The sequence below is a fragment of the Thunnus albacares genome, chromosome 9 (assembly GCF_914725855.1).
Source record: "Thunnus albacares chromosome 9, fThuAlb1.1, whole genome shotgun sequence".
Taxonomy (NCBI): Eukaryota; Metazoa; Chordata; class Actinopteri; order Scombriformes; family Scombridae; genus Thunnus; species Thunnus albacares.
The window spans coordinates 9,316,316-9,332,791 of NC_058114.1; the positions used below are offsets into that span (position 1 = coordinate 9,316,316).

The following is a 16,476-nucleotide window of genomic DNA, read 5'->3' on the forward strand; positions in this document are numbered from 1 at the left end:
ATTCATAATTAATTTTTGATCACTTTATAAAGATTTGTTTTCACCTTGACATTAAAAGGTCATGACAAGATCCAAGAGTGGTGAATACTTTTTGCTGGCACTATATATCTGTTGTACATAATAATATAGCCATTTTGCATAGTGAGTATTTTGAATACTTTAGGTATATTTTGCAACTAATACTTTTATAGATCAATTAAGTATTATTTATAATACAAGACTTTCAGTAAAGGATCTAAATACTTCTTCCACCGCTGTTAAAAACTCATAGCCGAGTCTCAGCGCCTCACTACGGGAAGTCGTCTTTTTGCACGTGCGGTAACTTGACACTCGGGTCCGGAAAAGCAGCGAGTTGCAGTGAAACGCAACGACTGAAGAGAGTGGAGGAGAGGAGGAAGGAGGATGATGGGAGCTAATATTATTCCATCTAAGTGACCCACATCTTAACAGTAGACCCAGAGATATTATCTAAGCGAGGATTTTTCTCCACTAAAGATGTCTGCGTCGGCGATATTTATCCTCGACCTGAAGGGAAAGGTAAGTTTGTTTCGACTTGTTGTTTGTTGTTGTGGGTGGAAGTTGACGTGGGGATTATAAATGAAGCACCTGCTGCAAGAAAAAGAGTATGTTAGCTCATCTTAAGTCCAAGAATGTCAGGATATTTTAGGTGACTCTAATATTTATCGGTGTACTGTTGGTACTACACATCATAAGCCAGATGTACTCGCATTTCCTGGCTGACTTACTACTGTATCTGTGCCCTGAAACCCGCATGTAAGCCTGAGAGCAGTCAGGAAGCGAAGCTCAACTTGTCAAACTCGTTTTACTAATATTCAGTATACACAGAGGACTTGTTCTTGTGCAGCCATGCAGCCTTTATTGTTCGTCATGTGTCCTATTTCATGTTAAAACTTTACTCTTTGTAATCTGATATTAACATTAAATAATATATCAGTTAGAGCTGCAACGATTAATTGATTGATCGATTGCCAACTATTAAATTAATTGCCAACTATTTTGATCATCGAAGAAGAAAAGAGGAAGCGGAAGGGGAAAAAAAGGAAAAAAGGAAACAGTTTCTTTAGTCTTCTGTGACAGTAAAGTATATTTGTGTTGTGGACAAAACAAGACATTTGAAGACCTTGGCCTCTGGGAAACAGTGATTTTCCACCATTTGCTGACATTTTATGGATCAAACAACTAATTGATAAATCTATAATGAAAATAAACATTAGTTGCAGCCCTAATATCAATATAGTAAAATTAAAATTGCCTAGCATTACTTTATTTTATCAGGAAATGTCACAAAAGGCAATTGAGGACAACACTTTGGGCTGTGGGAAGTAACATTTTTTCTGACATTTTATAGAACAATCAATTAATCAAGAAAAATAATCATTAGTTGCAGCCTTTACAGTATCTGAAAGTGTTTTCACTCTCCTGAATGTAATACTTTTGAAAGTCATGAGGCACATAGGCAAGGCGACACTTGCTATTTTGGTTAATTTCTTTACACATCTTAACACATTTCTTCTCTCATCTCTGAAAGCATTTGAATATTTTTTAGGTATGTATGCTGTAGAATGGGATGGATGAAAGAAGACACCGAATTTAGGTTTCTACATCAAAACCTCACATGGTTAATTTATTTGAGGGCAAGAAAGGGAATTGCTGAAGAATCGGTATATGCTTGACAATACCCATCAGGGAAAGGGATCAGTCCCTCATAGCCTGGGTGTCTGATTGTGCAGATTAAAGGTTCTCTCTTTCTCTCTCTCTCCCTATCTATCTATCCCTGCCCTGGGGCGAGTCAGTAGCTCTTCACCTTCAGTCCTCTCCCTCGTTCTCTCCAGACCAGGCGAAGTCCCCTGTCTTCCATTACAGCAGCAGAAATCAATTGTTGTACTGTTTAAAAATCCCCTAAATGCAGAAGACGGTAAGAATAATCGTATCGGAAATCTCATTGACAACAACTCGTCATAGATAGACAGTATACACATTTGTAGCAGCTACCACAGAAGGTTTCACACCTCTGCCTTTATCTTTCCACTCTCAGACCTCAGACCCCTCCCTCACTGTTGTAACTCTTGGGCAACAAGACCGCACACAGCTGGCTGCTGGGACTTGCTATGTAGACTGAAATGTCAAGCTCTTGAAATCAGCATGGCATCATTTGTTCCCAGTGCTTCCCAACTGAATTTTTTAATAAGTGAACATGTTAGCAAGTCAAAGTTTTGGGCTGTCAATGAGTAGCAGCACATTTCATCAGCCTGAAGCGCAAAAATGTGATCATAAGTTTAACATTTTTTATCCATGCTAGCGGTGTGGCTCAAGGTATGGACAGTCCAGGCTGAAATATCAACAGCTGTTGCATGATTGCTATGAAATATTGTACATTTATTGTCCCATGTGGATGTATTCTAATAACTTGGCCTTTCATGTAGCACCACCATGAGATTGGCATTTTTTGGGTTTTAGTAAGATGTCTCAACAACTATTGGATAAATTGCCATGAAATTTGGTTCAGATGTTTATCGTCCCCCTGAGGATATGTTGTGACAAGTTTAGTGATCTCTTGACTTTTTTTATCTAACACCATCAGCTGTTTTTACTTATTCAGTGAAATATCTCAATTCTACTTTGGAACTCCAACGATTAGACGATTAATCGATTAGTTGCCAACTATTAAATTAATCACCAAGTATTTTGATAACCAATTAATTGTTTTAAATCATTTTTTTAAGAGGAAAATTTCCAAATTCTCTGATTCCAGCTTCTCCAATTTGAACATTTTCTGGTGTGTTTGGTACTCTGACAGTAAACCGAATTGTTCACTGTTGGTCAGGATAATAAAAGGATTTGTTTGACATTTGAGGACGTCATTTTGGGCTTTGGGCAACAGTGATCGACATTTTTCACCATTTTCTGACATTTTATGGACCAAATGACCAATAGCTTAATCGAGAAAATAATCGACAGATTAATCAATAATGAAAATAATTGTTAGTTGCAGCCCTACTTTGGTTTATGACCAAATACCTGCAAAACCAACGACCTATTTGTGTTTTTTTCTAATGTTAGCATGCTAACATATAGAGCTGCAACAATAAATCAATTACTTATTGACAGGAAATTAAACAGCAACTATTTTGGTAATTTTTTGAGTTACTATTCAAGCAGAAATGCTAAATAATTGATGGTTTTCGGTTCTCAAAGGTGAGAATTTGCTTTCTTACCTTCTCTTATTTTGTGGAAAATTTAGTCTCTTTAGGCTTTGAACTGTCCTCTGGTGTTTTATAATTAATCAAGAAAATAATTAATAGTTGATTAATCAGTGAGTCATTCCACAGAAAAGTAATTACCAACCATTTTGCTAATTGATTGAAATAATTGATTGAGTAGTTGTTTTTTTTTTAAGAAAAAGTGCTAAATTTCTCTGGTTCCAGCTTCTTAAATGTGAATATTTTCTGTTTTCTTTAATCATCTGTGATAGTAAAATGAATATCTATGGGATGTGGACTGTTCGGGATGAGATTCTCACAACAGATTAATTTATAATGAAAATAATCTTTACTTGCAGCCCTGCTAACACATTAAGCTAAGATGGTGAACATCGTAAACATTATACATGTTAAACATCAGCATGTTAATAATGTTATTCTGCGTATGTTAGGATGCTTATGCTACCATTTAGTTCAAAGTACAGCCTCACAGAGCCAGTCGCATGGCTTTGGAGTCTTAGTCTTGTTGAATGAAGAATCTTGAGCTACAGTGAACCTCTAGTTGTCGAGAACAAGAAGCACTGTGAGCCTACACAATGTTAAATGGTTTCAATTGATGGACTATCTGAGTGGCGTCTTTTTGCATTCTTCAATGTACCATTATTTCACCTACAAGTAAGCTACTGTTAACTCCTCGCAACCCCGTCAGTCTAAAATACAATCTTATTCTGTGATATTGGTCTCATGCTATAAGATTTTCTGCTGTGATTACCATCGATGGGGGATATAAACTGTTTTTGTGCTGCTGTTTACCTCCATGTTATAGACTCCAGTGAGGGTTCTCCAGTTTCCATTTGCCTTTAGAGGTCAGCAGCGAGTGGTTCCAATTGATTTCACACATTGTAAACAGTCACTGATTGCTTTGTGTGTCCCAGTAACAAACTTCCCCTAAATCCCCAGAATGGTTTTCCCTTGATGATTTTTAAGGTCACAGTGGTTTTAAGAGAAATGATTTTGTCAATGTGGTTGTTGTGAAGAGTGGTGGTATAGGTTTATTGAAAAGAAAATACCACTTTAAATACTCACTACTGATGTTTTCATTCATTTCTGTTTTATATTATTCTTCATTGTGCCTTTATTAAATAGGTTTATGTCTCTGTTATTTGTCAGTTTATTTGTTTTTATTCCCTTTGCTGCTAAAACTTCCTTTTAAATATTTGTTCTGCTTTTACATGATATGTTTTAAAGCTTTAAATGTGAAGTATTTTGAGCCACTTGTTATATAACTTTCATGTATGACCACATTTGAAGAATGATAACAGAGAGATTAGTGTGATACAATCATATTTGTGTTAAGTATTGGTAAATGCATGACTTACCAGAATATGTTTTAACAGGCAATATGGCGTCTTAACTTGGAAATAACACATTCACAGTAGAATTTAATGAGACCTGGATTATTAAGTAGCTGCGCTCTGCTTTGGGGCATGAAATATGCTAACTGTTTGCATGAGGTGAGGTGATCTGTTTGATGTGCTCTGCCTCTGCTGAATATACTACGCTATCTGATGTTTTCCTTTTTAATATGAGTTTTACTCCGATCCAACATGACATGACAATGATGTGTTGACTCTTGAATATCTTAAAGGAGAAAAATAAGCTATTCCAAATCATGTCTGTGATTTCAGCTTGGCCATAATTGTCACAGCCTGCAGCTTCATATAATATGTATTGTAAAAGGATGAAGCAGAAAGCCAGCTACTCCCCTAATATCTTACTGTGTTGTTATCCTCACATCCAGTTATGAGCTGTAGGGGTTGGCAGACTGAAATGGCTCTGAAAAACAAGTGGCTGTTTGGCAAGAGAAAGTTATATCCTGACAGCGGGGAATTAGAGACAGCAGAATGGGGAATAGAGCAGTCAATAAGAACCTTGTAATGGCTTGTCATTACAACGTGTTTGATTTAATCTCAGGGAATTACTGAGACAATGTTACTTGATGACTCACTTACAGTATTTATTGTCTTATGCAGAAATTAACCATCTTCCTTACAAAGAAATCCAGCCAACAGTAAAGTCTTTCTCCACTAAAAATACATAAATATTGTTCCTTCATTTGGATGTTTGAGTTTCACTTTGCAGAATTGTATAGTAGATGCAGAGTTTGACACAAGAAGGCTGTTTTCAGATTCATCTACTGAAGGTGGAAACTTTCTCTGTGCTCACCTTATATTTGAGTTCAAGGTGTGAACCTGCAAACATGATTTTGTGACATCGCAGCTAATTTGGAAACCAGTTGTGGTCTAGAATTGCAAGTTATACAAGTGTGATGTGGAAACTTGAAGCTTCCAGCAGCACACATGCATTAAAGAGTGGACTTTTCAGTGAAGTAGGAGAGGTCTTGTGTCTAGTTAAACTTTTTAAATGAAAAATATTTGCATATTCATAGATTCTGGGTTTTTCAATGAGGGAAGAGTAGGAATAGATGTAATTTTAAGATTTTTATCCAGGCAATTTCACTTTTTTTGTAGAAAAAGACACTAATTATTATTCCAAGCAGAGTACTTTTATATAACTTAAAACACATCTGGAGGAGATTTAAAAAAAAAATCAAGTGTGTGTGTAAGGCTGAGCACTGCTAGCAACATCAAGGCACTGTTATTCATAGGTGGATAACTGCTATGTTGGTGGCACTATATTAAGTATGGTGTCATTGAATTGCTTTTTGACCCTTTATAATGCTTGTTAGGTCCTCATTAAGTACAAGATGGATCATAGATGTGCTTTTTGTTATTTTGGACCATTTTTATTTTAGAAATTGTGAATTTTAAACCAATATGAACTCTTTATTTGTAGATGAGATACACTATAGTTTCAGTTCCATCAATAATAACCATGTGTGTATAATGCATTGATAAGCATTGTGCAAGTAAATAGGTGTTTTTCACACCAGACATTTTGACTTGTCATAGTTGGAGAAGCAAACTGGTGTTTGTGCCTTAAGTGTGTTTTTATTTATGTAAAACATGTTTCGGTATCATTAAAAGTGCTCTATAAATAAAATGTATTAATATTATTGTAATTAATAACATGAATGATGGCGCCATTCAAGTGTCCCAGTAAGCCGTGACAGTGTGACAGTGAGTTAGCACGCACAACACCAGGATTCTCAAACTGAAGCACCTTAATCGACTTCAGCCATCATTAACTTTATTATTTATATCTATGTTTTTCCTACTGTGACATTTCAAACTTCCGTGTAAAAGGCCTATCTGCCGATCCTGAAGACAGATAAGTTGGCGGTCAAAACCGTAGTCGCTAACATGCAGATAAGACTGATTCAGAGAATATTTTTGCTGTTATGTTTTTCTATAAAAAAAAATGTTCTCCCAGAAGTAGTAAGGGAATTTCTGGATTATTTTCAAGGGAGCTTCAGTATTGCAGCTTTTTTTTTGATACAAAGATGTGTCTGCACCTCATTCTCTGTCTCTGGTGACCTCTGAACTCTTTACTCTGTGGTTTCCTGCTCTTCTCACAGAAGCTGCGCAGTGGCCTGTTCATATCCTTTATTCTTGCCCAGATTACTTTATTTTCCTGGAATTTCCTTTTTTTTATTTCTTATTTCCTCTTGTCTTTGTTGTTTCTGACCCCGTGTGACCCCTGTGCAACATAGACTCCTCTATTAAAGAAGGGGGGAAGCTGTGTGTGTGTGTATGTGTGTGTGATGTAGATTCCTCAAGCGTAGGAGCTTTGATCTCTTTCTTCACTCTGTGTGTCCGGACTATAGCAAGACTGCTGACTCATCTTGGTATGTGTGTGTGTGTGTGCCTGTGCATGTGCGCGTGTGTGTTTCCATTAAAATTAGTAGGTGTGGTGGTTTCTCAGGCCTAAATGAAGCGAATCTTGTCAGATGTTAATTAGAAATGTTGTAGCAGTGACAGATGGGACTTAGTGCTCAAATGTCAAGACACCACCTGATGCTGTTCCTGTCTTAGTCACATATCCTGATGCTGATCAGATACTGATGGGACCTTAAGTATTTTGAAAATGATTTAAAAGTAGATGAAGATATTGTAGTGCTACTATATGAACATGTATGTTTCTGGCAATTTTTGGTAAATGTTATTTTGCCATCACTTCAAATCTTTGACATGAAATACCAAGTGCTACTGGGAGTGTAACTTGAGTTTCTGGGTCATGTTGGAAGTTGTTATTGTTGTTTGGTTGTGTCTTTTTTCCTTTTCGTGCCTTGTGTTTTATTTTCAATGCAACCACAATGGAGTGTGATGGCAGAAATGGTTCAGCCATGTGTTCAAGTGAATGTTTTCAGTCCCTCAGAATCAGAGAGACGTTGTCTATCTCGATTCATCAATTTGTATAGATGTTAACCAGTCATACAGGGAGAAGTCCATTAAAGAAGAGGCAGAAATGTCAAGTTAGTGACAGTAGTCTCAAAAGACCAGAATGTATGTGGTAAGATGTGGTATTTTTTAGTAAAGGTCAAGGCTGCAATCATAGATGTGTTAATTGATTATCTATCTTCAGTATATGTAGAATATAAACCCACATCCACTGATTGCAAACAGGTTCTTTTAGAGGGTTGTTGGAAGACATTCTGAGAAAGGTAGGAAATTAAGTAAATATGTTCAGATACAAGTAAGGGAAGGTGTTTGGTTATGTATATTTTCGTCCTTACAGGCACCTCAGTTTGCATTAATGTCTCTTAAGTTTTAACCGGTATTTGAGTTTATAAGGGTGTGCACATCCTGATAATCATCTGTAGCCTTTCTACAGTCTGCATCAGCTATAAATCCTGTTTAATGTCGAAAGTGCGGTTGTTCATCATCAGATATTAATCGATCCATAGAAGCTACAGAGTAGAGGACTAAGTTGGAAACACAGTTTGCACATTTCCTTGGGAGATGAACTTGGAGAATCATGTCCATCCAGCAGGTTATAGCGTTTTTATTCAGCCAATGGTTACTGAAGCATCTTTAAGCTTGAGTGCTCAGGGTTGGTATCTCAGCCAAAAGCTATAAATATTTTATGACTGGATAGTGCCTCTATAATAGTGTCCTCTGCCTATGTTTATATGCAGTATATTTTTTTATGTGATGCATCCAGGTCCTGATCTGCCGTAACTACATGGGGAACATGGACATGAATGAGATTGACCACTTCATGCCCATCCTGATGAAGACAGAAGAAGAGGCTGAGATGACACCACTGGTCACCCATGGCTCCTCACACTTCCTGTGGATCAAACACAGCAACCTTTACTGTATCCAAGGAGAGTTCATGTCTGAATTATGTGCTTGGTTGCATCTTTTTCAAAGAGTTTTTGCTATAGTACACTGAATTTGAGTATTAAGACCAGTTCCAAGATATTTGCATCCCTATTTCCTACTGTATAGTCACAGTCCTCCAATAAATCATGGGTATTTATTTTCTTATCTTCAGAGGAATGGGTAAGTGGGAATGTAAAACAGAAAATACACATACCTGCCTGGCTTCTTCCAGCCTTAGCTGTCTCCAGCTCTATAGGAAGTTGTGTGCTTTAAGTCTCTGGAGCATACAGCTTCTGAGCTTCTTCCAAGCCTCTGTTTCCTCACATCATGTATCACAGCCAGTTGAAAAATTGAACACGGATTCACTGTGATGTGTTATGCACTGTTGTACTGTATATCCCCCTTTTTTTCACTGTGAGATTGGGTAGTCAGACTTCCTTACACATTATTATTTCAGCATGATATTGCAGTTGTGAGTAAGTGTTATTCCCAGTGCTCTGCATTAGACAACTGAGCTGTTTTACCTCCCTGTGGCCATGTTCTCAATTGCTTCCAAGTCTGATCCATTCTTGGTAACTTTTTTATTTCATTGCATTCATCTCATAATCACGCTCTGTATCTAAAGAATATTCCCTACATGTCTACATTTTGTCCATTTCTGATTCAGACAGTTTGTATGTTTTTAAATCAGATCTGTGATTCTCATTTGTAGATGTACAGTTATTTTCTTAACAGTCCTTTTTTCAGTGGTGGCCATGACTAAGAAGAACGCCAACGCTGCACTGGTGTACTCATTCCTTTATAAAATTGTCCAGGTGCGTCTGTTTTCTGTCACATTAGTCTAAATGTTGAACTTTTACTTCCTGTGTTCAAAATGTGGTTTCAACCCACTCAGCCTGATTCTATTGTAGTTTAATGATGATCAGAGTCAGGCTCTGTAATATTAGCTACAATATATGGCAAGGTGTCCTCATTAAAAAAAAAAAAAAGATTAATAATTGAAGCAGAATGGGCTTTCTTCCACCAACTGCATTACTTTCTAATTTAAGATACCTCAGAGTGCTTTACCACTTACCAAATGAAAAAAAAAACAAAGCTGTGTTCACATTGTCATCCATTTTTCCAAAGTTTGTTTATTGTCAGTTTAAACCCATCAATGATTAACTGGTTATCTTGCTTGAACCATAAATATTGTTCTTACTTACATGCAGTTCAAACTGTTGACCAAAACTTTGTTTGAGGATGATTTTATTGGAAACCTGTCAAACCAATCAGAAATTTGTATTTTTAGTGGTCATAGTAAGATGTTATTTGGGATTGTGATTGGATTATCACATGACCAGCCTGCTCTATCAAGCAACATGAGGTGCAACTACACCTCTTATTTTCATCTTCTCTACATATCTGGTCAGTGCTGTACCTTTTGGGAAAAAAAATATCTTTGTTGTTGCTTTGAATACAGCCAGCAGGTGGCAGAAATGTACAAGGTCTTTTTATACACAATAGAAAAACATGAAAAGCAAATTAATTTGCATAATACTTACCTTCTGTACTTTAACATACAGTGTATCACAGACTTTGCCTGTCTTTCTGTGTGTGTGTCTGTGTAGGTATTTAAGGAGTACTTTAAGGAGCTTGAGGAGGAGAGTATTCGTGACAACTTTGTGACAGTGTACGAACTGATGGATGAAGTGATGGACTTTGGTTTCCCTCAGACAACGGACAGCAAGATCCTACAAGAGTAAGAAACCTGTTACACAACATATGATAGTCCTCCATGCAGAAGAATTATACTGAGGATGGCTGTGTCTGTGTGTTCATGTGTAAGGCATTGACTTGGATACGACTGGTTAATGTTGCTCTGGATTTCTGAATGGCGGTGCCATTAAAAGGTAAAAAATGTTAAACTCAGATGCGATAACCCACATACGGCTGCTTCAATTTTGACAAAACTTGGGTCGATTATGTATTTGGGTATTGTGTTTTGGTATTTTATGATAACACAGTGAAGTATGAGAGAATAAAGTTGAAGTTTTAAATTCTCAAAGGCCATAATTGCTGGACCCCCGTCTGATTCTAATGCAGCCTGGAGTAATGGTGCATCTTTTTACACGTTAGCTTAAGTGGTACCTGTGTCAGCAGGCGACCAGCAGAGATGGGGATAAGAGTTCATGATGATTCTGGTTTTTTTTTGTTTTTTTATTTAAGTGCAGCTGGTGACTAAAGCTGCAATGAATGGTGGAGCTTTATTCAGAGAGTGAAATGAACTGAAGCAACTTCTATTCTTGGGCTCCACAAGTGTTTTGTGTTCTCGTGGACACAGGGTTGTTTTGCTTTTTCCCTCCTCTTGGCTCCTCAGAGAGGCATTTGTTTCCAGGGAAAGACTCAGTGTTCACTTTACAGCCAGCCTACAGTACCGCAGTAACACGGGTGCATATGATCAGCTTTGCTTTTAATTAACGGTGCACTTTACAGCATGTTTGAAATGTTCAAATTTGCATGCTACATTGTTTGTGTCTTAAATGTGATCAGGCGTTTTCTGGTACAATGTGACTGATGTTTCATTTCATAAGATGTGTTGTTTGTGTTTCACAGTTTGGCCGAGGTTGCAGTTGTATGTGTGTGTGTGCATGTGTGTGTGCGTGTGCGTGTGTGTTTAGTATCTGAATATGGCTCATAATTACCAGGCTCCTAATGGCACTCTAACACAATGACACCGTCAGCTGGACACACTCGAGACTCTCAGACAGAAAAGCCCCGCTCTTCTCATCTCTCCACACACATACACACACACACACTCACATTGTCCTAGGTCACTTCTGGGGACATTACATAGAATTACATTGATTTCCTGGAGACTTACCCTGACCTTAACCATAACCACTACTTGCCTAAACCTAACCCTTACCCTAACTGTAACCTGACCCTAACCTTAACCACCGCCCCAAAAGTCAGCTAGTGGCCTATGACAGACACACATGCATGCACGCACACACGCACGCATGCACATTGTGCCTCTCTGTCTGCAGGCTACTATAGTTCTCTGACCTCTTCCTGCCCCAACCACCACAAAATCACTGCTTTTCTTGTATGTTACAACAATACCTACCTGGTGAGACTATAAATGAGTGTGTATGTGTGTGTGTGGGGGGGGGGGGGGTTGGATGTAAGACACTGCAGGGATGCATATGAACATGTTCATGTGTGTCTTCATACGAACCTTCGTGTGTGTGTGTGTGTGTGTGTTTGTTATGATTGCTATTGTTATGCTAATCTGTCAGTTTGCTGCCAGCCCCGCTCGCAGATCCTTTCATTAGCATTTCTGAGGAGAATCAGGGCAAAACAGAATAAACAGCAAAGCAACAAAACAACCCAACGTCGACCCCAAGCCCACTTGTCGCTGCCTTTCGTCTCTCAGCACTTTTAGACTTTGCTATGTGTCAACATGTATTCAAGACCCTCTCTAGGTGGGAGGAACTGGAGCAGAAAACTAGGGAGGAAATGTTTGCCTCAATCTGTCAATCAATCTAAACCTTGTTTATTTAGCACTTTTTGTTGAAAGGAAGCGTACAGTTGAATTGAAAACAAGACGCTGCGGTTAGTGTTTGTGTTGTGTATTTGTTCAATAGGCTGTGAGTGGGTATCCAGTCCTCGTGGGTCATGACTGTTGGCTAACAGTTGAACAGTTTATTCAATTTAAAGTAAAGAAACGAAAACACAACAATGAGTTGTGATGCCATAATTTGACAACAGTCAGTATTTTGGGCTCATGTACTATGAACAGTTACATCAATGACACTGATGTTTCTGTAATATTAGAGATTAGATTTGACACAAATTTTCCAAATTTCTTTAGACCCTTGGTATTTTTCTCTCATGCTGACAGAGCATATTGGTGTAACTAAGTATTTTTTTGCAATTTAGGTTACCAGAAGCACGGCACAATCTGGAAAAGAGCTGGAGCAGGACTGATATTAGTACGCACATTGTTTGCATAACTAACTGCAGCCTGTTTCTCAAATTACAGTCTGCAGATTGAACACTCATTATTCTTGTTGCTGTAGTAAGTCAACTGAAAGGAAATAACCAGTGTATCAATTTCAATCCAAAAATAAGCACCGAAATATAACCGTGCCACCTTGTCTGCATAAACACAATTTCAGCAGTACCACTTCACCAACCTTGTTGCGGGCGGATATTTCGGAGCTGCGGAATTTCTAAACAGATACAGGCACATAAAAAATATATCAATTGTGAGATTTGAAAAAGGCATTGAGATTATGTTTGCTCTACTGCCTGCATCGCACTTGTTCCCTCTGTTTTTTTGGTAAAAGAGGAGTTTGAGGACAGAAGATTCATGTAGAACCTTAGGTCAGTAAGTCATTAACTCTGGGGGAAAATGCTCAAGCGTGAGGAGCAGAAGAAAAGGTGAGGGACAATTGAAAATAGGAGATGAAAATAAAGGAAGAGGAGAGGTCAGGGGAATGAACACAGAGGGAGAAATCGAATTTGCTTCAGAGATACTGCAGGTGTTCGTTGTAAATCTCTGTGTCTTATTGTTTGTGTAAGCAGTGCATATTATGAGTATACATTCATCATTGTTAAAGCGATTTCGTGAGTTTAATTCAAGACGAATCTCTTTCTTTGTATCTTGCCCTTGTGTGATTATAGGCCACTTCTTCACAGAAGGTTCAAGTACAGATCAGCAGCATCAATTCAAAATGTTTAAGCACCTACAGCTGCATTTCTTTTCTTGAAATCCTGCCCAGCTTAGTGTACAAATCAGCAATTTGTAGGAGAGTGACTTTTGGCTGTTTTACTGAGTGTTAAATAAAAATGAATCAATTTACTCTAAATACTTTTGATTCTTTGTTTATATTACACAATCCCTTCGGCTAAGTGCCAATCAGCTGGCCAAACTAAACTGGAATTGAAATATATTTATTTTATTTCATATACAAATACAAGTATTCATTATTCAAATGTGAAAAGAATGAATACTCCCAAACTGGAATAACTGCTCCAGACGTCATACGTATTCCAGGGAAAATTAGGTGGCATGAATAACAAAACGGCTCTGCAGTGGAAACAAGGCCAGTGAGAAGTGGGGTGCAGGTGCATGGGTAAAAACAAGTCTGGTCACATGTTGTTTATCTAAGTAATGCTCCCTCTTATTCTCATGACAAGTCATTATGTCTCCCTGGACACAGTCAGAGGATTGTTAAAACAATCTGGCTCTCCAGCTTGCACAATAAGAGACGACATGCAATACTGAACAGTGAAAGGAGGAGTCAGTTGATGGATGGATAGACAAATCTGAGATACATACATATATATATACAGTGCAGTGCAAAAGTTTTAAACACTTTAGGTGTTTAGATTCTTATCCATCATGAAATGCCATTAGAGGCGTCTGATCACTTCCAAATTTATTCTACAGCATGACATAGACCCCAAACATACAGCCAGAGTCATAAAGAAATATTTGCAGCGACAAGGAGAGCAAGGAGTCCTGCAACAGATGGTATGCCCCCCCCCCAACAGAGGCCTGATCATCTAGTCTGTCTGGGATTACATGAAGATAGAACCAACTGAGTCACCTAAATCCGCAGAAGAACAGAAACTTGTTCTCCAAGTTGCTTGGAACAACCGACCTGCCAAGAACCTTGAAATATTGTGCTTGTGCACAATAGCTTGTGCGTACTGAGAAGTGGTGCCATTTTTAAAGGCAAAGTGTGATCACACCAAATACTGATTTGATTTAGTTATTTTCTCTTCACTGAACTTTGTTTGAAGCCTAGTGATTAGTAAAAACTATACATAGCATTATTTTTGAAAGCATCCTCACTTGAATTTTGGTGCTTAAAACTTTTGCACAGTACTGTATATAATAATAATAATAGAGTAAATATATATAGAGTAAATTGCTTTGTTTTGCCACAATGAAGGCTAGACCTAAGTAAGAGTCATATATGGCACTTAAATTAATTTTTATTTTATCTATTGCTAGTTTTTTAAAGCTGCACCACTCAAAATGTTTATATTAACCATGGATCAAATTACTATGTGTATTGTGAAAGGAATTGCGCGTTGTGAGGAATCCACAGAGAATTATCACCTGACTCTGCAGTTCCCCCTCATCCCTATGGAGTGTTTTGGTGTTATTTAGTTCATTGTTTTGGTTTTAGTCTTTCAATTCTAATTGGCATCATTTCCGGTGAAAAAGCTCTAAAAACCTACTTTGTGTCTCCTGACCAGCACCACAAGCTACACAGACAATGTTAGCAGCTAGCTGGTGAACATAGTGGAGCATTTAGCAAGAGCCAGATATTTCCCTCAGGAGTTAGTTGAAACCAACACAAAGCTAAAAGAAGAGTGAATATTGGACTTAAATTTGTGTCCAGAAACACATCTTGATCCTTGGAGAATCTAAACATATTAAAACTGGAATCTCCTGGTTGCCCAGAATCTTTTTAAAACACTTGATGCTGCGGTTTTATTTACAAAAGCTATTCTTAAAAGTTCAGTATCATGTAAACAAATCTATGTAAGTCACATTATTATCATGCAGTCACAATAGGTTTATGTAAATCTCCATTTTCCAATTACATCCATGAATAATCTTCGTACAACACAAATATCGAGTTGCTTTAATTTATTCACGCTAGAGTTTATTTTAAGTCATGAGGTGTGATTAATACAAAAAAAAAAAAGCAGTCCTCAAGAGAGATTGGGTTCATATTGGTTTAGATTTTCCCATATTGAGAATCTTGTTTTGTTGATGAGACTAAAATGACATTAACACTCTCTGCAGGTGTCAATCTTTAAGAAGAGATAAGGGGATTAAGTCATAATTTAGCACTGCATCTCTTTCTTTAGGTTTTATCTCCAGAATGAGCAATTCAGTCTCTTTCTGACAAAAAAAAAAAACTGTGAACATTCTTGCTTGAAGCATCAAATCGAAGCCTGCTTGATTATAGACTGAAGGTGGAAACTGTTAAGACGGTGTTACAGTTTCTCTCTGCCTTTGTCTCTTTCAGGTACATCACCCAACAGGGTCATAAATTAGAGGTCGGGGCTATTCGACCTCCTGCCACTGTCACCAACGCTGTGTCATGGCGGTCAGAGGGCATCAAGTACAGGAAGAACGAGGTTTTCATGGATGTCATCGAGTCAGTAAATCTACTGGTGAGGACAGTATTTGTTTTATCAACATCATATATCTTAGATTTTAAGAAAAAATATTTTCAGGAAGTAAAATCAAACTCATCAAAGAGTCAGAAAGAGTTAAAGACATCCCAGATCTGCAGTTTTTAGATGGCATAGTTTGTGTCACCTTTGTCATTCCTGATCTACCTATTCACAATTTAAATTTACTAGTGATGTTAATTGAAAGATTGTACAGTATCAGGTCACTTCTAGTGTCAAAATGAAGTTTTTTTGGACAAGTGTCCAGTCACCATGCTGTTCAGAGTCACAGGTATTTTACTACCAGGTATGCAGTATGTCTATGAAGGTTCATCTCATCTTACAAATGATGTACTAGATTCTAGGGCTGCGACTAGCGATTATTTTCATTATCGATTAATATTCTAATTATTTTTCTTGGTTAATCGTTTGGTCTATGAAATGTCCGAAAAGGGTGTAAAATGTCAATCACTGTTTCCCAAAGCCCAAGGTGACGTCTTTAAATGTCCACAGTCACAAACGAAATAAATACAAAATACAAAATAATTGGTGATTAAATTTCTGTCTATCGAGTAATTGTTGCAGCTCTACTAGATATTTATGCTCAGATTGAATTATACACCTCACTATAGTAGATTTTGCACACAGTTACATGATGCAGAATACTGTAGATAATTGTTGCAGCATGCTTTATTTGTATAAACATTAAGATGAACATCATTGATCGAGTGAACATTATGGACTGACTGCCAGGATGTATTAGTCTGGTACTCACAGGA

The 16,476-nt window shown here is 37.6% G+C and overlaps 1 protein-coding gene across 1 annotated transcript in view; it reads left to right on the plus strand.

Annotated features, from left to right (window-relative positions):
- Window positions 1-340: 340 nt before the first annotated feature.
- Window positions 341-16,476, plus strand: part of ap1m3 (adaptor related protein complex 1 subunit mu 3) — a 31,150-nt gene continuing 15,014 nt past the window's right edge. The window contains exons 1-5 of the mRNA XM_044361435.1: window positions 341-537; window positions 8,346-8,502; window positions 9,257-9,324; window positions 10,120-10,250; window positions 15,550-15,697. Coding sequence (XP_044217370.1) covers window positions 496-537; window positions 8,346-8,502; window positions 9,257-9,324; window positions 10,120-10,250; window positions 15,550-15,697 — 546 coding nt within the window. The 5' untranslated portion in view covers window positions 341-495. The remainder of the gene's footprint in view (window positions 538-8,345; window positions 8,503-9,256; window positions 9,325-10,119; window positions 10,251-15,549; window positions 15,698-16,476) is intronic.